The 27,288-nt window shown below is 36.2% G+C and overlaps 1 protein-coding gene across 1 annotated transcript; it reads right to left on the bottom strand.

The window, feature by feature from the left end:
- Nucleotides 1–479: 479 nt before the first annotated feature.
- Nucleotides 480–24,097, bottom strand: LOC149792019 (uncharacterized). Its single transcript, XM_089969321.1, has 3 exons — nt 23,917–24,097; nt 9,046–9,237; nt 480–2,221 (listed from the first exon to the last, which is right to left on the bottom strand). Exons 1-3 carry the CDS (start codon nt 24,095–24,097, stop codon nt 2,199–2,201), a joined length of 396 nt encoding a protein of 131 aa, XP_089825447.1. The 3' UTR covers nt 480–2,198.
- Nucleotides 24,098–27,288: the final 3,191 nt, after the last annotated feature.

The raw sequence follows: 27,288 nt of genomic DNA, 5'->3' as shown, positions 1-27,288 counted from the left end.
CATTTAAAGTGACAGTTATCGTAACCTTCAGTCAGAATATTAAATCCTCAGTTAAAGTGACAGTTATCATACCCTTCAGTCATAATACTAAATCCTCAGTTAAAGTGACATTTAACGTACCCTTCAGTCAGAATATTAAATCCACATTTAAAATGACAGTTAACGTACCCTTCAGTCAGAATATTAAATCCTCAGTTAAAGTGACAGTTATCGTACCATTCAGTCAGAATATGAAATCCTCAGTTAAAGTGACAGTTATCGTACCATTCAGTCAGAATATTAAATCCTCAGTTAAGGTGACAGTTATCTTACCCTTCAGTCAGAATATTAAATCGTCGGTTAAAGTGACTGTTATCGTACCATTCAGTCAGAATATGAAATCCTCAGTTAAAGTGACAGTTATCGTACCATTCAGTCAGAATATTAAATCCTCAGTTAAGGTGACAGTTATCTTACCCTTCAGTCAGAATATTAAATCGTCGGTTAAAGTGACTGTTATCGTACCATTCAGTCAGAATATGAAATCCTCAGTTAAAGTGACAGTTATCGTACCATTCAGTCAGAATATTAAATCCTCAGTTAAGGTGACAGTTATCTTACCCTTCAGTCAGAATATTAAATCGTCGGTTAAAATGACAGTTAACGTACCCTTCAGTCAGAATATTAAATCCTCAGTTAAAGTGACAGTTATCGTACCCTTCAGTCAGAATATTAAATCCTCAGTTAAAGTGACAGTTAACGTACCCTTCAGTTAGAAAATTAAGTACACAGTTAAAATGACAGTTAACGTACCCAGCTGTCAGAATATTGAATACTTAATTAAAGTGACAGTTATCGTACCCTTCAGTCAGAATATCAAATGCTCAGTTAAAGTGACAGTTACCGTACCCTTCAGTCAGAATATTATATCCTCAGTTAAAGTGAGAGTTACTGTACCCTTCAGTCAGAATATCAAATCCTCAGTTAAAGTGAGTTATCGTACCCTTCAGTCAGAATATTAAATCCTCAGTTTAAATGACAGTTATCGTACCCTTCAGTCGGAATATTAAATCCTCATTTAAAGTGACTTTTATCGTACCCTTAAGTCAGAATATTAAATCCTCAGTTAAAGTGACAGTTATCGTACCCATCAGTCAGAATATCAAATCCTCAGTTAAAGTGACAGTTAACGTACCCTTCAGTCCGAATATTGAATCCACAGTTAATGTGACAGTCAACGTACCCTTCAGTCAGAATATTAGATACTCAGTTAAAGTGGCAGCTATCGTACCCTTTAGTCAGAATATCAAATGCTGAGTTAAAGTGACAGTTATCGTACCCTTCAGTCAGAATATTAAATCCTCTGTTGAAGTAACAGTTATCGTACCCATCAGTCAGAATATCAAATCCTCAGTTAAAGTGACAGTTATCGTACCCTTCAGTCAGAATATTAAATACTTTGTTAAAGTGTCAGTTATCTTACCCTTCAATCAGAATATCAAATCCTCAGTTAAAGTGATAGTTACCGTCAGAATACAAACTCTTCAATGACAGTGAAACTACAATATATTTACTCATGGTAGTACTATTCCGCTATAATCAATGCTTATCAACTACATCCTCAGTTATTAGAGGTTTATGCATTTTAACGTGTTAGCAGTTGTTCTCATTGGATTATAACCAAATATTACATCACGAACAGAAAAAATCTCACATAACGTTGCTTATGTGGGATAAATCATGGTCAATGTCAAAAATGCAATTCTTGAGTTATTTTGTCGTATTCATGACCGAGGCAGAGGATTATAATCCAGAAAAGTTAAAAGACGTTAGTTGGCAGCACTCTAATGTCTTCATTAAATGATTCTTGTTTCAAGATCTATATCATATGGAACAACATTACTGTCACCCGGTAAGAGAAAACTAAATGTTCAGCCATACCTATGAGATGTATTTGACCCACATATGTTTCGGAAAAATTACGTTAATCAGGGGAAACAACCACTACCAAATCCAGCACAAGAATATTCGCATTGTCGCCTCTTCCAATTAATTTATTACATTTAAATTGGCCATCCTAGTTATTGGTCTGGAAATAAATAAATAAAACAACGTATCAAGATAGAGCTAATGGGACGAAAAAATCAATTCAGGTTATGGACAGTGATCTCACTGATATATCCTCCAACGGTCTGGGCAGGTTTTAACTCAGCACCCCGCTAACAATCTCCAGAGCCAGGACCTAAAAGAAAACAATATATCTATAAGCAAATGCAGAGGACAAATAATACAATGAGGTTATAACTAAGGCTACCTTCGCTGCTTCATAGCTATGATTCATTCTGAAACCACTCTTAAAACAAAATAATCCAGACAGAGAACATACACGCACAAAGAGAGAAACACAAACACACAGACACACACACATCCATATATATATATATATATATATATATATATATATATATATATATATATATATATATATATATATATATATATATATATATATATATATATATATTATGTACATATAACTTAAAGCCTATCCAGCTTCCGACTATAATAGAAGATAAAAGCAAGAGACAGAGTACGGCCCAGTAACTATCCAAATTTGATTCTGACATACCAAATACTAAAATTTCCACAGTTGATCTTGCTGAGAATACTGTGTGTTATACAGAGATTGTACATAAGAAGAAATATACATTTTTAATATATAATGTTTTGTACACATGCGAAATCCACAGTGTGTAGCATATAACGAATGTATAAAAGAAGACATATACACCGTGTAAAAGATAACAATTGTATAAAAGAAGAAATATTCATTATACAACATTCAAAGATTGTACGCAAGAAGAAATATAAATTGTGTAATATACAAAGATAGTACGAAAGAAGAAATATGTACGGTGCAATGACTTGTGTTTAACTTTGCTAGATTTAAATTACCTAACAGAAGTGTAAATGAATTGTACTGAAACACTCTTTGATTACGTTTTTAAGATATTACAATCATATGCTGTTGAGTGCAAAAACCTTATTAAAGTGTCTCAGAGAATTAAACAAGCTAATAAAATAACGTCGTGTGATGAATACATTTGAGGGTTAGAAATCAGGTTAAACCAAGTTGACGTATGCTTAAGTCAGATCAATATTAAGACCATGTCATCGTCAATACTATAGTTAACCATGACATACAGTTCTGGTGGTTTTATGGACTAAAATCTATACCCAGCTTGTTAACGATTTCATCGGACTTTATTGGACGATACAAAAGGTGATAATATCATTATCAACATGCATCAATAATAAATAGACTATTTTGTGTTACTGGCAGCTATGAGTATTGAATGAGACGAATCTATCCTTTTTGTTATCTACCTTTTGTGTGTGATTTCCATTATGCAGACTGTCTACACTTTTTCTCATATTTTCAAAGATCTAGTTCAGTGAGACATAGAGAACCAGTCTAATAAGAACGAAGCAGCAATATGGCCGCCAACAAAATTTGGGAATTTCCTCCATCGCTTATTAACGGCTTCTTGCTCATCAGTTATAACCGGAAGTAGGCTCTTATAAGTCCGGTAGTGACCTATTATCTTTCACGATAGACGGCAATGCTAATGCAATAGCATACACATTGTCGAACATTAACTTTAAGTCGAACAGATCTGGAATACGGTAGGTATTGATTCTAAAGAAGGTACATTTGAAAGGTTCCATATATATAATCATCTTTAATGTTTATCTGAACGTAAGTAGAGATGACTTCCAGGTTTTACCTGTTAAGGGATATACATAATAAGATCGTTAATATTTAAGGTAATACTAAACGACATATATATAATGCACATTCTCTGAGGAGCGATTCTTAATTAAATATTTGATCAAAGTATGTATTTATCATTATCAGATTGGTTTCCTGATTACTGGTGTGGCTTAAAACGATTGCACGTTTGAAACTCAAAGATAGGAATGGAAACCAGATATGAATCACATTCCGGAGAAAACCGATATCTATATGGCATTGTATGCCATATCTGTCTGGCTGTAAAGTTAAATAGCAGTTTTGTTGAGAAGTGGAAAGAGTTTAAAAAAGCCCCTGTAACAATGATGCAAAATATATTTAATTCCTTTAGGAAGAGTCGACGAGACGACTGATAAGAAACTATTTTGTCTAATACGAAGTATGAGGTACAAGTTTCACCACATTTAATTGAAATGGCAAGAAGCAAAACAAAGTCCATAAAATAGTGTTTGGTATCCTTGATTTATTGAGTACCTACGTCTTGGGTGTGGCGGTATTAAATAGGAATTTAAAAGACACAGACAATGATGAACAAAATAAGATAATCTAATATGTAAAGGCCTAACGACGAAGTTAACAACGGACTAACGCGCATCTGTGTATCGATGGGTAGGGGATGGTCTGAAACACTTAGATTAATATGAAAGAAATGTTTGAACTCGTAATGATAAACCCATAATCTCCACAACGTTTGGCACATTTTTGCATAAGGAAAAAGGACTTAACAGTCATAATGTGTTCAATGTTTTGCCCATTTTTGTACAAGACGTATTCCCTCAAAACAATGTTTACCGTTTTGTCATCATGTCAATGTATCATATCAAGCAAGCATCTGTTGTACAATGTGCAATTCTGATTCCGAACACGCCTAGTTTAATGAAACCGTATACAAGACAAAAATAAATTAAATAGTTTGTTGACCTAATATTTAATACAAAATATATGTTGTTATATGCCGTGGTCGGAAAGCAGGGCAAGTATCGTTATATGTTTATATATTTAACTGTACACAACCAATGACTGACAATGATTGTGGCAAATTGATGGAGACATTCAACATTCAAATGAAGATTAGTCGAGAACATATTTTTTCGCAGAAAACGAGGTAGGAGAAAGAGAGAGAGAGAGAGAGAGAGAGAGAGAACACGAGAAGGCTGAGTCTTGCTTGCAGAATTCTAGAGCGTTTTCTCTACAAATTTCAGATAGGCTTGTTTGACCTTGACCTGTTGATATTTTTTTTCGTTTTGGTGTTGGGGTGGGGTAATACAAGTAGCTTTTTGGCATTGTAAGAGTTGGGGACTTTAATCAGACCTTTACGTTGACACAGAGATATGCCGTCACATAATGCGCCGGCAGATCTGGCTCTGTGCATTTTGTCATCAAGTAATCAGTAGGACAAACAACGTAGACCCTGGTCTGCAGGCGCATTATGCTATCTTGAACTTTTATGCTTGCAGTTTGATTCAACTTATAAGCGAGGACTGATGGTACATTAAGTGATACTTTGTTTTGTAAGCATTTTTATCGGATGTATGGATTCATAGCTGATGTCTTATACAATATACCATTTACAACCTGTTGGAAACACCAGTTTTCAAAAAAGAAGAATAGTCTTTTGCACCTTTTATATCGCGGTTTTTCTAAATATGTGAATAAATCTTATTATGAGCGCAAATGGGTGACGAGTACTAAGCCACACCCTCTTACTGTTCCAGTGTATGTATGTTTTAAAATTTTAGTCTGCGAGAAGGGCGGTCCATACTTTCCGTCGCCACGGAAAAGGAAATGAATGTGAACAACCAGTGCGTGACCCTATTGTTTTATACGGAACTTATTTATTAAACAGTAATCACGCATTTAATTATATTAAAAGTCTCACGTTATATTTTGCGGAGGAAACACTCGCGCATAAGTTAACTTAATTAGAACTGAGGAAACTACTGTATAAGAAAATAATGTCATGTAAGTCTCAGTATGTTTAGAATAGTGAGTAATAATTAAGTATACACTAGATGTGAAATGGTTGTTGAAGCAGGTTATGCGCTGTGTATTTTGTGCTTCAGTCGAGATTTGAAAGAATTTATAGTATTAGGTATATCCCCTTTCAATAACGCATTTGCACAAATGTTGATCCGAGGTGTATAATCGTTAAACATGGAAGATGTGAATGACCGCATTAATGAATAACTGAGTTTAAGTTACTCTAACATAAGCGATGTACTGATTTTGATGCTTATGTCCTCACTCTTGCATCTGCAGCAGGCCAACAGAGGGTTGAAAATAGAGCTAAAAAAATAAGGGCCAGTTTGAAGTCGATGACTTTTCTACATCGATAAATAATGTCTAAGAACAGGTAGATTCCGGCAACTTTAATCTCGTTCTTGGCGTTTGCTCTTAATGACAGTTGAATGCTTTATTCTCTCAAATCATGGACGAATACGAAGAGGGATTCTTCATACCCACCTAGACATTGACAAATAAATGCTCCAAGTTTTGTTTCTCCACTAGAATGCTGCAGTACGGTAAACCATTGTCCCAGCGAAGACAGTGGAAAGCGGTACCAGTTTTGTTGCTACTTTGCAAACAACTCAGTTGGTGCCTTTATTTACTTTAATTGATCTTGTTACTAAAACATATACTCCAGCTGTAGCTGTAGCGTATGCTCACTATAGTATCCGATACGTTAACCCAATGAACCGGCCCTAATGTGGGTTTGTTACCCTATATGTGTTGTCAGTAGCTCTCCTAACACCACAAGGGCGCTCCAACGAGACAAGATTTAACCATAACGATTTCTGAATGACACCGTACCACAATTTTCACGAAACCGTATAGAAATCCTAGAGCAATCTGCTATGTGAAAGACACATCTGGAGAGGACATTTACAACTGTAGCCGGTATCAAAGCAATCGATGAAATAACTCGTGGATTATAGTCCACAATTGTGGCGCCTGTTGCAGGTATGTACATATCGTAACACGGGTTTCTTTGTACAGGAGATGTATCTCAGAAACCATTAAATGAGACATATGGGGAAATCAAATACCTGACAGGCTGCCGGGGAACCAATATTTAACAAATAACCAGTCTGTATTTCTTAATGGCAGTGCCATATGAAAAAGGAATGAAATTATCCTCTGTTGATTGCACTATCTTGTGGACTTAATGGGAGTCACGAGAATGGAATGGTGGCCAAGAAATGGAACGGCTGAAAGCCCACTCTGGATTTGATGTTCTACAGCGTTATAACGCTCAACATGGAACGGCTGAAAGCCCACTCTGGATTTGATGTTCTACAGCGTTATAACGCTCAACATGGAACGGCTGAAAGCCCACTCTGGATTTGATGTTCTACAGCGTTATAACGCTCAACATGGAAAGGCTGAAAGCCCACTCTGGATTTGATGTTCTACAGCGTTATAACGCTCAACATTGAACGGCTGAAAGCCCACTCTGGATTTGATGTTCTACAGCGTTATAACGCTCAACATGGAACGGCTGAAAGCCCACTCTGGATTTGATGTTCTACAGCGTTATAACGCTCAAAATGGATACATTGTGACATACTTTGACAGCAGTCAACTCCGGCAAACGAACATGCGAGGTAATATACCCGCCTACATCCACATTAACTTTCGTATGTTTATGATACGCTTCATATAGAAAGTCTTGAGGCCTTGATACAGAGAATCATTCGTCCAATGAGGCATGGACGCTGCTGCTATTCGCGTCATCGTCAAGGTAAACCATGGGCGCCTAAAGATATAGCTACATCCCAGTTGCGTGATAAAGCGATCGGCTTTATGTCCCGGAAGACCATGTTGCCAACACGCCAAGCCATAATTCTGGAGCGTGCCAGATGATATAATTTAGCACACTGAAGATACGCTCGCGGTACACAAGAGCAGCTACCTGACCGGCGGTGCCTATACGGAAAAGACCACCCAAACAATATAGCTTTCTACGCTGACCTGTTGGTTGGACACGGAAGGCTGCGAAAAGGGATTTCTGCCCATTTCGTACCACATCTTCCTTCCCTAAATGGTCATACATACTGGACGCGCAGGCGAATAGCCTGAAAACTATCCTCACACACAAATGTCGGAGACGAAATTTGCATTGTGCCACATGATGTTTCAAGTACAATTATTGTAGCTTGAGCCGGTACCAAAGTAAAACAGCTACCAGTACGTTGCGAGGGTCGACATATGTGGCTTCAAGATTATTTACCGAGTAGCAACAACAAGTACAAACTACAAACTATTACGTCTAATTCCGCAAAGATTGTTACTCTTTGGTGAAAGGCATAGACGCGACAATAAGAGCAGAACTACAGGGTGCAGAACTCAACTGGGCGTGACAGAACATATATAAACGGTAATATAAACATGTGAGAAAAGCCGAGAGTAAATCATTCGGCTGTCATGATCTTAACATATTTTGTGGACTGTATGAGATCCCTCACTGCAGGGATGGTTTAAATAGCTTTCGTCGGGATATACGGCATTCTTCTTGAGGTAAAGGCATATAGTGCCATCCTTAGTATTAATGTCCTGGTTATTAGACAAATGAATATCGAGGTATTTCAGCTTTTGCGGTGTATTGAGAAGAAAACCGGGTGTATGGGGCTTTGACTTGCACGAAGTGTAGATGCCGAGCCCGTTACCTTCAGATCTGTCCTTCGATGGACCTAAGGCTAGCGGGCTAATAATGCTGTAGCCCTCCATCAATTATAAGGTACAACTCTGCCCTAGTTTGCAATCCCTGCGGTGAATAGGTGTTCATGATGATGCGCAGTGGCAGAAGTAAAGGCGCAAAAGACCAGTTAAAATTACAGTGTAAGCGGTCTTCTGTATCAATTTGGATCTTCTGTCCAAGACAGACAATGTAATGAATCGTTCGAGCACTCAGCCACGAATGTACAATACCCTCGCCCTGGTTGTAAGTGGCTGCAAGGTGGAAGTAATTTTCGAGAGGGCTGTATATGGTGGAAGAGGGTAACTTCAGAATTCGTATTATTTTACTCTATCGCAACAGTCCCCCGAAAAGTATGCTTTAAAAAAACACGTGTTCTAGCTTTAGTAATATTGAATGTTTTTCTTACGTATTTTATTTAATGCGTGGATAAACAGAATGAATTCTATGTTTTTCACAATAACACCAAATATTTCTCTGACGTCTTGTCAAAACTTATGTTGCATAGCTTAATTTGAGTTTGCTAGCGTTTGAAGTTACCTCCCCTTGTACTTACATGGTAGCCGAATTGTACTCTGCTTCCAGTAATACTCGTTCCCATTCCTTTTACTGTGCTGATGTTCACATGCTTTTACACAGTTTCTGTATTCTGTAACCATAGCAATAATTCCGTCACGTAAAGGATTCAGTCGATGATACTTTTGAGATGCGATATACAGATACTTTATAAATGAGCGGAATGATACATCTGAAAAATATAAATATAAAATTAATAAAGACGTATACTTATCATAGTTCAATTGTGTTGCGAAAACAATATAAGCTTGTACTAATATTGAATTTCAACATTTTATATGTGAATGTTTAATGACCTAAAACAAGGAGTTGGATTAAAAGCTAATAAAACAAAAAACAAAATGTTAAAGAAAATCGTATGACAGAAGTACTTTACTGTCTGCGAATCAACTCAACACTTTGGAGAAATATTAGAAGCTACATTGGAAATCTTTCTCATATATCGTAATTCACTGGCAAGTGCTTCTTATTAACTGTTAATTAATGCATCGCATTTGCGTAGTAGCGGGAATATATTTTTTTTACCCGGGATAAAAAAGATTAAATAAAATTGCTATTTGACGTCGATAATACTTAACACATGTATCATGCTGGCGTTAAATGTGATTTTTGAGGATTTGTTGAATGATATCTTGGAGAAAGAAACTACTCGGGAATTAATTATATAAACAAGTGTCGAAATAAATCCAAAGAGGAAACTGAATGCATTAAAGCTGAAGTCAGTAAATAACTTGATGAATTTCTTTATTGTAAAATACGTCGTCACATTTACCATGCATTCCAATTTGCTGTCACATAAACCGCACACGGCGTATATTGGTACATTATTAGGTATAATTTACGCTTACATTGGATGTGTTATTACTGTTTTCTATAATCTAACTTATGTAGGCCATTTATATTGCGCATAACGAATCTTAAATGCATTCTTCTATATTCGCAACAATATACATTTCCTGTGGTACATGTCTAGTATTGTATTCAAGATAGATCTCTGAGCTCTTATTGTTTCTATTCGTTCGCATACCAAGGTTTACATGTATACTTTGTGACCTATCAAAAAACAAAATGCATCGTATTAAAGATCAAATCAACGATGCATGCAAAGCTATTACTTCACAGTGCAATTATGTCATCAAAAACAAATAAATGTCTTGGTTTTTGGCTTGTACTCTGAAGTTATGATTAAAGATAGTTTTCAGTGACTGGATTTGTTTATGGTCTTACAAAATGAAGAGAAAGAGCAAGAAATAAATGAAAAATTATATTTCAATATAGTACGGAATATATGCATTTACAAATAATATTATTATGATACAAATGACATTATTTCTATTATTGTTGCGATTTCCTCATTATGCTATGATGATATTGCAATACAACTCAACCCTCCACTACATCTCCATCCATCCATCATTTTTAGTTCCATATGATCGAGCAACACAAATGATTAAACAGCACAATTAGCTTAAACCAGCTTGATAAAGGCCAGTATATAAATTTTGCACAGGAAACGTACGAACAATTCCCCTTGATAACCAATAAAGATTAAAACATTTGCTCTGTTTATTTCAACTGAACTTTACATAGGCAGGCATGCAAGAAAATGAGAATGTAGCCTGTTTTGGCTAAGTACTACCACGTGCGGTTGCACTTGTTATATGAAGTTGTACTTCGTCTAAAACATACATACTGTATCTGCAAAAATCACACGGTCCACCATTAATCTTGTATGTTCATTGGAATTCGCTATATTCAAGTTCGTTGCAAAATGACATAATGATACATATAACAATTTATGTACAAAATATGTATCGTCTCACACTGACCAACCCCATTTATTAAATAATAATAATAATAATAATAATAATAATAATTGTACGATAAGTGTAGCCGTCACCGATTTGTTTAAACATTAAAATAGTTTGATTAATATAAAAGGTCGGTAACTTGAGACTAATGTCGTTTTGGATTTAATTCCAGAGTGGAGATATGCAATCATGACCAAATATAGTTCATACATAGTTGGAAAGCAAAATAAAATTTTCATTTGTAATATAACCAAAAGCACTCAGTCAAGATGATTTCTACGTGGTGCATTTTTGTTTTGTTCAAAATATCACGCTATTTATTTTATGTATTTGCTTCAATCAATGTCGACATTAATGTTGGCACTCACCTGAGTCCGCTATAAAATGCATTATTTCTATTTATCGAAGCAGGAGGCAATCCAGCTCTAAAATTTATAATGTCCAAAAATGAAGACAATTAGAAAAGCCTAACTTCGAACATTGATAACCGTAGACATAAACATTAAATACCGACGTCATGGAAGCTATAATCGTGTCTGCTTTCCTCAATATTTACATTGTTCTCTACTATTCATCATTATGTTTTGTCTGTTGACATAGAATATTATCGACCTCTAAATACAAGTATATTTGCATTAAGCATAAAGCAGCTGGCCTCCAAACATGACATCGCAATTTTTATTTTATCATTTTCACTGTAAAGTGATGTATATATGAATACATTCTCCGTAGGGAAGATGAATTGCTCATTTCATCACAATGTCCACCGATCAACAGACAGGTCTTAAAAGGCCCCATATCTGATCACAAATGAACGTCTGTCTGTCTGTGTGGTTTAACTTGGCTATCTCAAATCAACGAGAAAGGTTTGGTGACAAGGCACAAAAAGAAGAAATAAAATGTGATGCTTATTAAGGTTAAAGATCAAGAAGTCTGGTTTGTAGAGTAACTGCCCATGCTTATTACTTTGCATATTAAGGTTACATATTTAGCAGAAGTCTGGTTTGTAGTTTAGCTGCTGATGCTTATTGCTCTGCATATTAAGGTTATAAATTTAGCAGAAGTCTGGTTTGTAGAGTAATTGTCCGTGCTTATTGCTTTGCATATTAAGGTTACAGATTTAGCAAAAGTCTGGTTTGTAGATTAACTGCCCATGCTTATTTATTTGCATATTAAGCTTACAGATTTAGCAGAAGTCTGGTTTGTAGAGTAATTGTCCGTGCTTATTGCTTTGCATATTAAGGCTACAGATTTAGCAAAAGTCTGGTTTGTAGATTAACTGCCCATGCTTATTGCTTTGCATATTAAGGTTACAGATTTAGCAGAAGTCTGGTTTGTAGATTAACTGCCCATGCTTATTACTTTGAATATTCAGGTTACATATTTAGCAGAAGTCTGGTTTGCAGAATAATTGTCCGTGCTTATTACTTTGCATATTAAGGTTACAGATTTAGCATAAGTCTGGTTTGTAGAGTAACTGCCCATGCTTATTACTTTGCATATTAAGGTTACAGATTTAGCAGAAGTCTGGTTTGTAGATTAACAACCCATGCTTATTTATTTGCATATTAAGGTTACAAATTTAGCAGAAGTCTGGTGTGTAGAGTAATTGTCCGTGCTTATTGCTTTGCATATTAAGGTTACATATTTAGTAGAAATCTGGTTTGTAGATTAACTGCCCATGCTTATTGCTTTGCATATTAAGGTTACAGATTTAGCAGAAATCTGGTTTGTAGAATAATTGCCCGTGCTTATTAATTTGCATATTAAGGTTACAGATTTAGTAGAAGTCTGGTTTGTAGATTAACTGCCCATGCTTATTACTTTGCATATTAAGGTTACAGATTTATGAGAAGTCTGGTTTGTAGATTAACTGTCCATGCTTATTACTTTGCATATTAAGGTTACAAATTTAGCAGAAGTCTGGTTTGTAGAGTAATTGTCCGTGCTTATTGCTTTGCATATTAAGGTTACAGATTTAGCAAAAGTCTGGTTTGTAGATTAGCTGCCCATGCTTATTTATTTGCATATTAAGGTTACAGATTTAGCAGAAGTCTGGTTTGTAGAGTAATTGTCCGTGCTTATTGCTTTGCATATTAAGGCTACAGATTTAGTAGAAGTCTGGTTTGTAGATTAACTGCCCATGCTTATTGCTTTGCATATTAAGGTTACAGATTTAGCAGAAGTCTGGTTTGTAGATTAACTGCCCATGCTTATTACTTTGAACATTCAGGTTACATATTTAGCAGAAGTCTGGTTTGCAGAATAATTGTCCGTGCTTATTACTTTGCATATTAAGGTTACAGATTTAGCATAAGTCTGGTTTGTAGGGTAACTGCCCATGCTTATTACTTTGCATATTAAGGTTACAGATTTAGCAGAAGTCTGGTTTGTAGATTAACAACCCATGCTTATTTATTTGCATATTAAGTTTACAAATTTAGCAGAAGTCTGGTTTGTAGAGTAATTGTCCGTGCTTATTGCTTTGCATATTAAGGTTACAAATTTAGCAGAAGTCTGCTTTGTAGAGTAGTTGTCCGTGCTTATTGCTTTGCATATTAAGGTTACAGATTTAGCAAAAGTCTGGTTTGTAGATTAACTGCCCATGCTTATTTATTTGCATATTAAGGTTAAAGATTTAGCAGAAGTCTTGTTTGTAGAGTGATTATCCGTGCTTATTGCTTTGCATATTAAGGCTACAGATTTAGTAGAAGTCTGGTTTGTAGATTAACTGCCCATGCTTATTGCTTTGCATATTAAGGTTACAGATTTAGCAGAAGTCTGGTTTGTAGATTAACGGCCCATGCTTATTACTTTGAATATTAAGGCTACATATTTAGCAGAAGTCTGGTTTGTAGAATAATTGTCCATGCTTATTACTTTGCATATTAAGGTTACAGATTTAGCAAAAGTCTGGTTTGTAGAGTAACTGCCCATGCTTATTACTTTGCATATTAAGGTTACAGATTTAGCAGAAGTCTGGTTTGTAGATTAACAACCCATGCTTATTTATTTACATATTAAGGTCACAAATTTAGCAGAAGTCTGGTTTGTAGAGTAATTGTCCGTGCTTATTGCTTTGCATACTAAGGTTACAGATTTAGTAGAGGTCTGGTTTGTAGATTAACTGCCCATGCTTATTGCTTTGCATATTAAGGTTACAAATTTAGCAGAAGTCCGGTTTGTAGAGTAATTGTCCGTGCTTATTGCTTTGCATATTAAGGTTACATATTTAGTAGAAATCTGGTTTGTAGATTAACTGCCCATGCTTATTGCTTTGCATATTAAGGTTACAGATTTAGCAGAAATCTGGTTTGTAGAATAATTGCCCGTGCTTATTAATTTGCATATTAAGGTTACAGATTTAGTAGAGGTCTGTTTTGTAGATTAACTGCCCATGCTTATTACTTTGCATATTAAGGTTACAGATTTAGCAGAAGTCTGGTTTGTAGAGTAACTGTCCATGCTTATTCCTTTGCATATTAAGGTTATAAATTTAGCAGAAGTCTGGTTTGTTGAGTAATTGTCCGTGCTTATTGCTTTGCATATTAAGGTTACAGATTGAGCAAAAGTCTGGTTTGTAGATTAACTTCCCATGCTTATTGCTTTGCATATTAAGGTTATAGATTTAGCAGAAGTCTGGTTTGTAGATTAACTGCCCATGCTTATTGCTTTGCATATTAAGGTTACAGATTTAACAGAAGTCTGGTTTTTAGAGTAATTGTCCGTGCTTATCACTTTGCATATTAAGGTTACAGATTTAGCAAAAGTCTGGTAAGAAGAGCAATTGTCCATGTTTATTGCTTTGCATATTAAGGTTACAGATTTAGCATAAGTCTGGTTTGTAGAGTAACTGCCCATGATTATTACTTTGCATATTAAGGTTAGAGATTTAGCAGAAGTCTGGTTTGAAGAGGAATTATCTGTGCTTATTGCTTTGCATATTAAGGTTACAGATTTTAGCAGAAGTCTGGTTTGTAGAGTGATTGTTCGTGCTTATTACTTCGCGTATTAAGGTTACAGATTTAGCAGAATTCTGGTTTGTAGAGTAATTGTCCGTGCTTATTACTTTGCATATTAAGGTTACAGATTTAGCAGAAGTCTGGTTTGAAGAGTATTTGTCTGTGCTTATTGCTTTGCGTATTAAGGTTACAGATTTAGCAGAAGTCTGGTTTGTAGAGTAACTGCCCATGCTTATTACTTTGCATATTAAGGTTACAGATTTAGCAGAAGTCTGGTTTGTAGATTAACTGCCCATGCTTATTACTTTGCATATTAAGGTTACAAATTTAGCAGAAATCTGGTTTGAAGAGTAATTGTCCGTGCTTATTGCTTTGCATATTAACGTTACAGATTTAACAGAAGTCTGGTCTGTAGATTAACTGCCGATGCTTATTATTTTGCAAAGTAAGGTTACAAATTTGCAGAAGTCTGTTTTGAAGAGTAATTGTCCGTGCTTATTACTTTGCATATTAACGTTACAGATTTAACAGAAGTCTGGTCTGTAGATTAACTGCCGATGCTTATTACTTTGCAAAGTAAGGTTACAAATTTGCAGAAGTCTGGTTTGAAGAGTAATTGTCCGTGCTTATTACCTTGCATATTAAGGTTACAGATTTAGCAAAAGTCTGGTTTGTAGAGTAATTGTCCGTGCTTATCACTTTGCATATTAAGGTTACAGAATTAGCAGCAGTCTGGTTTGTAGATTAACTTCCCATGCTTATTACTTTGCATATTAAGGTTGCAAATTTAGCAGCAGTCTGGTTTGTAGATTAACTGTCCATGCTTATTACTTTGCATATTAAGGTTACATATTTAGCGGAAGTCTGGTTTGTAGAGTAATTGTCCGTGCTTATTGCTTTGCATATTAACGTTACAGATTTAACAGAAGTCTGGTTTGTAGATTAACTGCCGATGCTTATTACTTTGCAAAGTAAGGTTACAAATTTAGCAGAAGTCTGGTTTGAAGAGCAATTGTCCGTGCTTATTAGTTTGCATATTAAGGTTACAGATTTAGCAGAAGTCTGGTTTGTAGAGTAATTGTCCGTGCTTACTATGATATGACTCCTACTACACATCTTCGTGGCCTGGTGGTTAGAGCAGGGGTGGGCAAACTACGGCCCGCTGGCCGCATGCGGCCCGCCAAGGGTTATCATGCGGCCTAGGAACAAGTCATCATTCGCACTGACTCTGTTTATGTTACTCTGTTTATCAAATAAATGTGCTTTTTTGAAGTTTAAGTTTACGTTTTCAAGTATTAACAACATATTAACAACTGAAAATTAATTAGATGTTATTTAGAAAAACCTTTTATTTTTGCATTTTCAAATATTAATTATTTTACTTAATGAACTATGCGGCCCGCGACAAGGTGTAAATTTGTGTATGCGGCACTTGCACTGGAAAGTTTGCCCACCTCTGGGTTAGAGCGTCAGATGCGGGATGCAGTGGGTTCCATACCAAGTCTTAAAAAATGGTACTGACATCTTACTCGCTTGGTGCTGAGCATTAAGAGGTTAGTATTATGTCAAAATGCCCCAGTGCTAGACATAACTATAAAATGTCACACTGCAGACATCGTAGCGACATTACTGAAGAATTCTTAAGGCTAAGTTAAAAATCCAAATCACACACAACAATCTGCGTAGTGAATTTGCTAAATTCGCATTCAAGTTTTTCACCTGCCATCATGTATCGAAAGTAACATGAAAAGTTGTCACAAATTAAATCATACCAGCAAGTGACGCGATGAAGTGTTAGCAGCACGTGACGAGATGAGGTATGGGGGGGGGGAGGATGATTGACAATCTGATTATAGGTCATAGAAATGACTCATATTGTACTTTTGAATATATTTTGGTCAACAATTATTCTCGTAAGACTATTCCTTCTGAGCCATTTTCTTGGCTCAGTGCGCACATGTTTTACATACTTTTATTTCCCTAATAATCATGAATCGTTTCCCGATATCCTCCTAATACCGGCCAGTTTATCGCGTATGTTCTATGAACTACTGACAGCAGCGAATCTATTTCTAGAGCCAGACGCAATATTATATGTAAACAACCCACGCATATCTAACCATTTTCGGCTGAAGTTCCCTTGCCAATGTCGGCCAATGTTTGGTTGTCTATGCCATCTCATGTTGGTATTAACCGCATTCAAACACCGCTGTATATCTTCAACGCATTTTATTGTCGCACCAGCCAATATATACTCTGAGATTCGGTATTACAGTTCCCAATTTCGGCTAAATAATGGATGTTTTTAGGATTTATTCGCACAATTCATGTTTAGATCCCAGTGTCAGCCACCCCCAACCCCATCTCTTTCTCATTACTCGTTATAAATTATTAGTTTCCTGATTGTATCCTCCATTCATTTCGTAGTTTGGTATAGCGTGTCTTTTTATAGCAAAGTTGATTTCTTGTATGAGTCCACTTCCTATGGACGCAACATTTTCTTCCTAAATATCAAGATTTTGATGACTGTAACATATTTCAACCGAAGACTTAGAACTTCGAAACCACCCAGATAGGATACAGCATGATCATGATCTAAAATTAATACTTATTACCAATATATCTATCACAGCTCAGCGGAGATTGAAAATATACAATTAATCACGGGAAGCTTCGAAGATTGTCTCTTCGACTGCATTTAAGTTATACAGAGCAAAATTGGATCGGAACATTCCATCTCGAAACTACTGTTGCGTTGCTTGCGAGTTGGATAGCTGTTTTATCTCGGCACCACTAAAAAACCGTCTACTGTGGAGGAGCTTGGAACAACCAGTCTAGTGCTTTATTAACTTTTCATATCCAGGTTTCCTCTAATTTGTTCCCTGGTTTACGGACAGGCACATTTACCACATGTGCAGCGCCCAGTAAATTTCCGTCTGTACATGTCCTCGCAACTACTGAGCCGGTCATAATCTACACAATCTCGCAATGATCTTGATTAATGTGGCTTTATCTACATCTTTTACAGGCTCGAGATATTTCATAGTCAGGACCACAGTTGGTGGAGTCCTTTTAGGGGCAGGATGTACTTTTATTCCCAAAACTCCATTTATTATCGATATCACTTGTGAAAGATGCTTTAATTAGATGGTTATATCCATTTGTTTAAGAGTACTTGTCGGTGATTCGACTGCATGAATCAATACACCGTAAAAAAGAAGAAATAATTAATTTTAATGCCGATATGCCTTAACAGCTTCCGACCGCTCCGCTGCTTCCTCCTTTCTCCATTTCAGTATTTAAATTATGATCCCCAACTGCATATATGAAGGCTGTCATAAAGGCCTTTCACGTCTGAGAAGAACTATTCTCGGGTAAAACGGTTCTCATTATGTCCGACAACACGGTAGTGGTGACCTATTTCCTCAAACTGGGGTGGGATAGGGCACCAAAATACCAGACTTTTATGTTCTGATTTGGCAGTTTTTACGTATGCGCAACAATCTTCATATTAATGTACAAGTCAGGCACATTGCCGGCAGACTCATTGTCTGGGCCGACAGTCTATTCAGGACAGGTCATATCCTGCTCACAGAATGGTCTCTCAACACATCGATCTTCCCTCGGATATGCGCACTATGGGGACACCCGACGATCGACCCTTTTAAGAAGAGACGGAATCACAAGTTGCGAACATTCGTCTCTCAATTTCCAGACTAAGGGGCTTGGGGTGTGAATGTGCTGTCAATCAATTGGGAGTCATTTTCGGCTTGTGTCTTACCTCACGCGGCTCTGAGACCGAAGTTAATCTAGAAGTTACGGGACCAGAATTGCCAGATAATTCTGATTGCCCCTCTCAGGTGGGACAAATCTTGGGTCATGGATCTACTCGATCTTGCCATAGATCTACCCAGAAAGATCACGGCCAAACAATTCTCCTTAGGCAAACACGGACAAGGGTGTTCCGTAACAGCCCGGAAAGTCTTCCGCTCCACACTTGGATCTTATCAGGACAGCCTTGCGAGATAATTTAAACCATCTGTTGTGGAGACAATCTCAAGAGCAAAGAGGCCCTTCACTCTGATGGCATATGAACGGAAGTTGCGTGTGATTAGGGACTGGTGCCACACCCATCACATATTTCCTTTTAGTGCCTGAACTGGCCGACTTTTTCTCTGGAACTGCGTGCAGAAATATTCACTATCAAAGGCTACCACTCTATGACATCGGACATGTTCCGTCATCATGGCAGATATGTCATTTGGAATTATAAAGTCTTTTAGATCTTGTACACAAACTTTGATCTTAATATGCAAAACTCCCTCGCCCTGTTTCCCAAATGGAATCTGTCCTGGGTTCTAACATGGCTCAACTAAAGTGCATTCGATCCTTTAGCCCAAACTTCGTTAAATTGTTTTGTATCATACAAGACATGTTTCTTGATAGATTTAGCGTCCGCAGGATAAACGATCTACATGCCATTTCAGTCGATCCGATCTATCATCAGTTCAGATTGGATGGTTAGGTGGTCCTCCTGACATAACCAGGCTGTGTAATAGAAAACTGGTGGCCGTCTATCGGTAACCAAAGAGTCGTAATTCACTCCCCCGCTTTCACAGACAAATCGAGAGCAGAAGCCATGCAAAATACTGTACTAGCTCTCAAGCAGTACTTGAAACGCACATAGGCAATTCGTGACACGCGAAAACGCATCTTCTTCTCCGTGACGGTCAGAAAATAAAACATCACCTCTGAAGCCCTTGCTTCGTTGCTGAAGTTGGTCATACGCTCGGCGTACCCTAAGGTCTCTCAAGATCAGAAGCGCTTCATGAAGGTTACAACTAGCCTTCGAAAAATACATTTACATCTGAGATAATGAAGAAGCTTTTGGCTGGCATGCAGAGTCAACCTTGTAGAGTTTCTGTCTCGGAGATTTAACGTCGCAAACAAACTTTGAATCTGGCAGGACAGGCGGCAGCAGCACAGACGCCAAATGACAAAACTAGATCAATCAACACAGTTTGTTAAATTGGTTATTTTCGTAACAGAAACTTTTGTAGGTGTTAAGTTTTCAACTTTATCTTCTCAAAGGCAGAAACGAGTTCTAGGTCAAAGGATCGCAGACTGTGCTGCTTGTGTAATTACGAGAACGGGCTATCTTTCACACTGCGAACCAAGCTATTCTTCCCCATAAGCATACTCCAAAGTAAAAGACACATGGTCAATATCCCTTCATCCTGCTACTTATTATCCTAACGTAATGTGATTGGGGAACATATTCGAAGAAGAAAGCAATCTTTTAAAGAATTCTTTTGCCTCGAGAATACTTTTCCAATCATATTATTCAAAATCCTCCCGACCTACCCGCCATGCGAGCATCCTGGTTAGCATCTTGGTTAGCTAAAACTAGTGTAATGTGGCGGTACGAAGGGGAGGTAATGGACAAGGGTAAGTGCCCATTGTATATTTGAATCATAAAGGGTAGGACAATTTTCGTATTTTAGTAGGGCTAGATTCGCGAGGTAGGAGGCTAAAATTCCTAACGCGATATGATTGGGTATTAATTGTCGGAGAACGATAATTTGGTTTTAAAAATTGCTTTCTGCAGGTGTTGGCTAAATGTCCCACGGGCAGTGCTAATATCAAAACCTCATCTGAGAGGATGTAAATACGGAATCACGAAATGACTACTAACATTTTAGCTCTTCCTTGGTTAGAACATGTATAGGTTTATAGTCAGTGAAGTACTTGCCGCCTGGCCATGAAATATTTAGTACGGCTTTCTTGGTCCCAGCAGGGTATGGCTAACTCTTTATCTTTAGTATGGTGTAAGAATGTAAAGACTGTCCCATGGAAAGTATTCCCGTACCATTGTAACGACTCACGGCTTTTATCCCAGTAAGATTATATTTTGTAATATGTACCACATATATCCACGTAGATTCCTTATGGCATAAACTAGATGTCGAGATTGAGATTGAGAGAGAGAGACAGAGAGAGAGAGAGAACGATAGAGAACAATTTAAAAATGTTAGGATTTAGAAGAAAGTTTGAAACATATAATTTATTTAGAAAATGGAAATTGTTAAATAAATATTATATTGTTGTTGTCTTATTTAAATAATGCTTGATAAGTGGAAATTCATGCCCGATATATATATATATATATATATATATATATATATATATATATATATATATATATATATATATAGATAGATAGATAGATAGATAGATAGATAGATAGATATATAAGCACATTTTAATTTTATAAACAAATAATATTGCTAATTCTCATTCTCTTTTTAAAATGGCATTTAAGGCAGTGTGTTATTTATATTTTAGTTTTCATTGTTTGCTAGATTTTTTTTTTATTCATTATATGTTATGGTTAACTGCATGTTTGATTTGACTTTGTCCAACATCAAGTTCATTTTCTACCTGACCTGAGTCATTTAAATGGGTCCAGGAAACATATCTCAATCGGAGTCAATCGATTTGGAAATTACAGGTGCAATGCATGTTCTACCTGCTGTTTACCACTTATTATATTATATTTGTTATAAAAGACCATCTAATTAGAACTAAGATTTCTTACCTCATTTTGTATTATATTTGTTATAAAAGACCATCTAATTGTAGCAAAGATTTCAGTGTATAACATGTAGAAACTTTCAGAATAAAAGTTTCATTAGGTAAGAGTTTTAGTTTAGAAAAGATTAAGTGTGACCTGAGGTCAAGCAGACATCATTCATCCGTGATCTAAGATCTGGGCAGAATCAATCGTATTTTTGCTGTGTTCAGTATTTTATTTCGGTTACCGTTTATGTATTCAAGTTGCTGGAAATACAATGTGCGTACAAACAGCATTCTTGGAAATAGAGACCTACATATATAACAAAACTTCAGATAAGAATATATTCTTATATTGTATTACTTTGATTCAACAAAAGCCTATTTGTATATCACTGCGACACATGCGACTATGGGCACATCAACACTTCCAGCGTTAGACCTTTTTCGAATGTCACTAATGATAACATTCGCAATGCCATATGTTCTTTTTACTTTTTAAATATGTTTGTAATTATAGAAAACTTTTTGGTTCTCAACAGTATCGTAATAGTCGTAATAGTTTGTATATTGCAATTTGGTATACTGAATACTGTTGGCATGTAAAAGTATAATCCGATCAAGGCGCATTAATACACATATATACATATTCCTTAAACATTAGGTCATATTTCAAAAATAGGCGATAGTTTCTATTTTCTCTATTTCTTAAGTATTTATACTGATTAATGAAATATCAATAAACACGGCAATATACGGAGTCTTCCAAATGAGTTAAACATAGTGCACAATTTCATAGAACCCCCGTCTCTCTCTCTCTCTCTCTCTCTCTCTCTCTGCTGCATCGTAAAAAAGATATTAGCGAAACTCCCTGAAATAACTTTGCCTAACGGATATTCGCCTGTGTCATGTGACCTTGTTTCTTCATTTATGATTGATGGCGGATGCAGTAACACAAATCAATGGATAGGGAAAAGTTAGAATCGAAAGATAGAAAATGTTGTATGGTCGATAGCTGTGATGATTAAATGATAATAATGACTTAAATAAGCTGCTAATATTTTTAAATGCTTGGTTTACTATATCTTGCTAGCTCTTCAGGTCACTTACTTTATATTGCAATACACTAGCAGGTGTGTGAATGTCTTCGCATTCAGTGTACAATTATTCACTATTTTGTCCTTGAGGTACTCTACTTTCTTCATTTAAAACATATTTCATGTCAAAAACGTGCGTCGTCTATTTATCTAGTAAATGCGAATGGAAAAAGAAGTTAAAAAACTGGACAGAACTGAGTAGATTTCCTTCATTCTGTTAATACACAGGTGCTTGTAATCAATCTTAACTGAGTTTGGAAACAATGGTATGTGTTTACACACTTGCTGATTCAGACAAACAAATACATGTATGTGATGTAAATAAAATATATAAGTTTCTATTTAATTAAAATGTCATACACTTGCGGTACGTAAGTGATACAGACAACAACGTACTTTATATTGCTAAGTTTCTCTCTCTCTCTCTCTCTCTCTCTCTCTCCTGCAACAATTCATTGCTAATGAACACTGCTATACATTGACCTTGCACTTCTGAGAGCCTGATTTCTTTTTCTTTCTTTTTTCCCTGCTAATTCATTGCATCTCTCAAAGATAATCATTTCCTGATCTACGTAAATGTTGAAATATATCATCATTGAATGAAATACCTAATCAGACAATGTTTACACACTTGCTGATTCAGACAAACAGATACATGTAGTGATTATAATGCTACAGTAACTACGCACGCAACACCGATAACCACCTCACTGCGAAAAATACATTCGAATCACAACAATCAAAGGAGAGAAGACGTCTTTATTATATATCCCACATCATGTCTTCGAACTATCGTCATAAAACTATTTTAGCGTGCACTTTTTCAGTCTCTTTCATTGCCCTGGATTTTGGCACCATATTAATGTTGCCACCCGCCCATATTATTTAAAGATAGCTCAAATGGCTTATGCAAATCTGATTAAGGCTGCAACAACAACAACAACAACAACAACAATAAAAAAAAAAATAAAAAATAATACAAGACCACGTATGTTCGGATTACTTATAAGAAAAGGCCAGGAAGCACGATGTGACATTTCGCCATGTGTCTCCATATTCTTATGATTGTCCAGATGTTCGACCAGGTTCCAACAGTCGTTTTAATGCAATCATATAAGTGCTAAGTAAGGCAAGGTCGTTGCCGCTGAGATTACAATATGAAATATTAGTTTTGGAAATATTTAAAACTAATTTAAATAGAAACACGGTACGTATTCTTAAAATAAATAAAGCCATCATATATCGATTCTTCACCACGAAGGGTCGCGAAATGGTTGGCCTTTATAATGCATTGGCTCTATGATTGTTGTGATCCTTAATCACGCAGACAGGAGGATGCTCATGGTTTGGACTACACAATTTAAAGATTATTAATCCCTCTAGGATGGAAAACATTTTATAAACTCACCTTCTCCTCCAACCCGCTTCTGATTGCCTAGCCACAAATGTTTCAGCCTTAATAGATTCGGGACAGCATGCTCACACCTAGCCTCGCATAGGGTGCACTGTACATGCACTGGGTTCAGTATAATGAAGGAAAGTACTCCAAACAGTAATGTAAACGCGGACCTCAATCCACGAGCGAACATCACCTGTAAGACAGAAATATACATCATCATCTACCATATACATGTTTTGCTTGGAACAACAGTTGTTTGAAGTGTGATTCGTCTATATATACATACATATATATATATATATATATATATATATATATATATATATATATATATATATATATATATATATGTGTGTGTGTGTGTGTGTGTGTGTGTGTGTGTGTGTGTGTGATCAACCGAGTATTACGTAAGCAGAACTCTTAAATCGCTTGTATCAACTGAAATAATAATCCGATTGGAGAAGCTATATATGAGTTGGCTGAGCAGTCAACCAGTAGGATACATTCAACAACGACAAAATAACGAGATGCATCTGCGGGATACGTATATCACACCAAATAATCTATTCTATTGATACGAACACGGACAGTAAGTAAAGATAGATCAATAGAGTTTTTATTCGTTTCCTCCCTTAGTATAGTCATCATTACAAAACAGATGTTATTGGGACATGAACTGAATGAATGATGTTAATGTAAACATCTTGGATTCAGTTGATTCTAATCGGAGTTGCCCGGGTTTGTAATGAAGACGAAGAAAGTGAACTAAATATATTTTATACAAATGGACATTGTATTTTATGGTGATTTGGTTATTCCTTTCTGTATGTTCATGTATCACTAGTGGTAATGATAATGTTAAAAATGATAGCAATGATAAAAACATCACGTCGACTGTCAACGACACGATCTTTTCAGTCATTTAATTTAATTCGCCCCTCGGTATTCTTTAATTTATTTTCATATCCAATATTCAGTAATGTGGTTGGTAAATACATAATACTTAATATTAATGTATTTCATTACGCATCTCATTGTACTTCAATCCTTGTCATTATGGAATCGCAGTTGCTCTGTTTCGAGCGTGTGCCATAAACATATACTTCACTGATGCTTAGAATAAACAGGCAAAAAGTGATGTGCATCTTATGGTATTGCATAATATTGTAACAATAGCTATTATAGCCATTGCATTATTCTGGTGGTACAGTAGATGGGGACTCAAACACCATGTCTCCATTATGCGTCTCAAGCTGATCTATAACTTAATGTATAACACAGTATCTATTACGTTTTACTTTTCTTATTCAGTGTTATGGCCGGTGATCCCATACTCCTTAGCACTTGCTTTTTCCCTTTTTGTTCACTTGACTGGTTCACTCCTCTCCAACCTCTTTGTCTGTTTGGAGCTCGAACTGAACGGCTCTTATCGTGTACCACCAGCAGACATTTTATTACAGTTATCAAGTGCTCGCTTTGTGGAGTTTCAACAGTTAATTGTTTGTTCTTCAGCATGTGATAGTAGCAGATCTATCAATTGATGTTTATCCCTATATTAGATTTCAACGACAACATTGGTTTGTCGGGGAATTAATGTCAAAACTTCTGTTATATTAATGCTGTAATGAAAATTATGGTGGTGATAATAATAATAATAATAATAATAATACTCTTATTAGTAGTAAAACATTTGGCAAGTTTTTTTCACTCTTCTTGTTTATCACTTTAACATTTATTTAAGCGTTTGTGAAAATAATTTGCAAGTAGTCAAAACAGAACTCGAAATATATTTCTTTCCTGCATAATTGATTTTGTACAGTAGCTAGAAAAGAATCACGCTAGTAACTTAGACCGCTCCGGCGGCCTAGTGGTTAGAGCGTCTGCCTCGGTTGCGGTAGGACGTGGGTTCTATCCCCGGCCGAGTCATATCAAAGACTTAACGAAAATTGTACTAACAGCGTACTAGCTTGACGCTCAGCATTACGAGGTTAGTGTTAGGACTGGTCGGCCTGGCGTCAAGATAATGTGACTGGGTGGGACATCACGCTACATGTCTGCGACATGATGCCCCAGTGCTTGATATCACTAACAACTGCCACACTGCAGACATCGTAGCGATATGACTGAAAACGTGTTAAAGCTACGTTAAAAGTCCAAATCACACACACACAGTAACTTAGATTTGATTTCGTTTTTCTTTGGTATTTGTTTAAAATATAAACTTCTTTGGTACGTATTCATAAATTGCTGCCGATAGCAATGATAATGCTTTCACGGTAGTTTCGATTAATGTAGTAACGGTAATGATAAAAATAACAAACTAAAGCTCGGCAGTCAATGCATTATATATTGTCCTAACTTGTAATGTTCTCAATCAAACATTTTATCTCAGCTTGTGCATTACGTGTTACGCTTCCAGTAATTCAATGCTTTACTATCATTGACAACGTGGCGGATTTATTCTTTAGTAGATTGTTATTTTTCAATGATCATATTAACCTTCCATCAAAATTTAAATATATGCCCGCAGTGTTTGACCGATTATGCGAAATAGTTACTCACGTCTATATTTGCTGAACTGACAGGTCAAAATTACTAGTTTTGTCCCATAGATCGAAACACCTGTATCATTCTTACGCATTTAGTTCTAACGTTTCTTGAGTTGCTTCTCTTAAATTTCACCTCCATGTCTCTACAGAGGGGTTCCAAAAAGGTCGTCTAAGCCCAAAGCGGTATTAATAGCCAGTTTCAATGGTGATAGAAACGCCATTAGCAACCAAGATGTATCAGTCAATCACATTATCCAGCAACCGAAACACAAATTTCAGCCGGGAGAAAAGCTATTGCAGTATATACCACAACATATTACCAATGTTTATCGCACCTATTGTCATCCATAGGTATGTACATTCCACGCTATTTGCCACTTAGGTGAGAGTTTGGGTGGTACTGAAGGTATATTCAAACGCAGCTTCTACCCGATTTTCTTCCATCTCATTTGCTATCAAAGTGCATCAATTCAAGGTCAAATACTCGTGTAAAACCTCCATGGTACTAAACTAAGTACAACTAATGAAACAAGAAAAATCATACAGTTTATTAAAATCAATCAATATATTTATTTCTATAATTTACAAAGTAAACATTTAAGAGGAACTGACAGCAATGTCGATTAAATCCCATATAATCCTCATTTCTATGTTACATTGCCAAACGTTTATAGTGGTCCGAATAAATTCAAATATTGAATCGTGAATTTGTTGATGTACTGCCAGTCTTGATGTATAACAACTATACACACAAAAATGCCTTTAAATGCATTTACAATAAAGTAGTGTTGCAGTCCAAACTTTAAATGAGCTCGTTTAAGTCCAAAGAACA

This window comes from Sinohyriopsis cumingii, chromosome 9, assembly GCF_028554795.1.
Source record: "Sinohyriopsis cumingii isolate HCF-2022 chromosome 9, ASM2855479v2, whole genome shotgun sequence".
NCBI classification, from domain to species: Eukaryota; Metazoa; Mollusca; class Bivalvia; order Unionida; family Unionidae; genus Sinohyriopsis; species Sinohyriopsis cumingii.
This window is presented reverse-complemented; position numbering and strand designations above follow the sequence as displayed.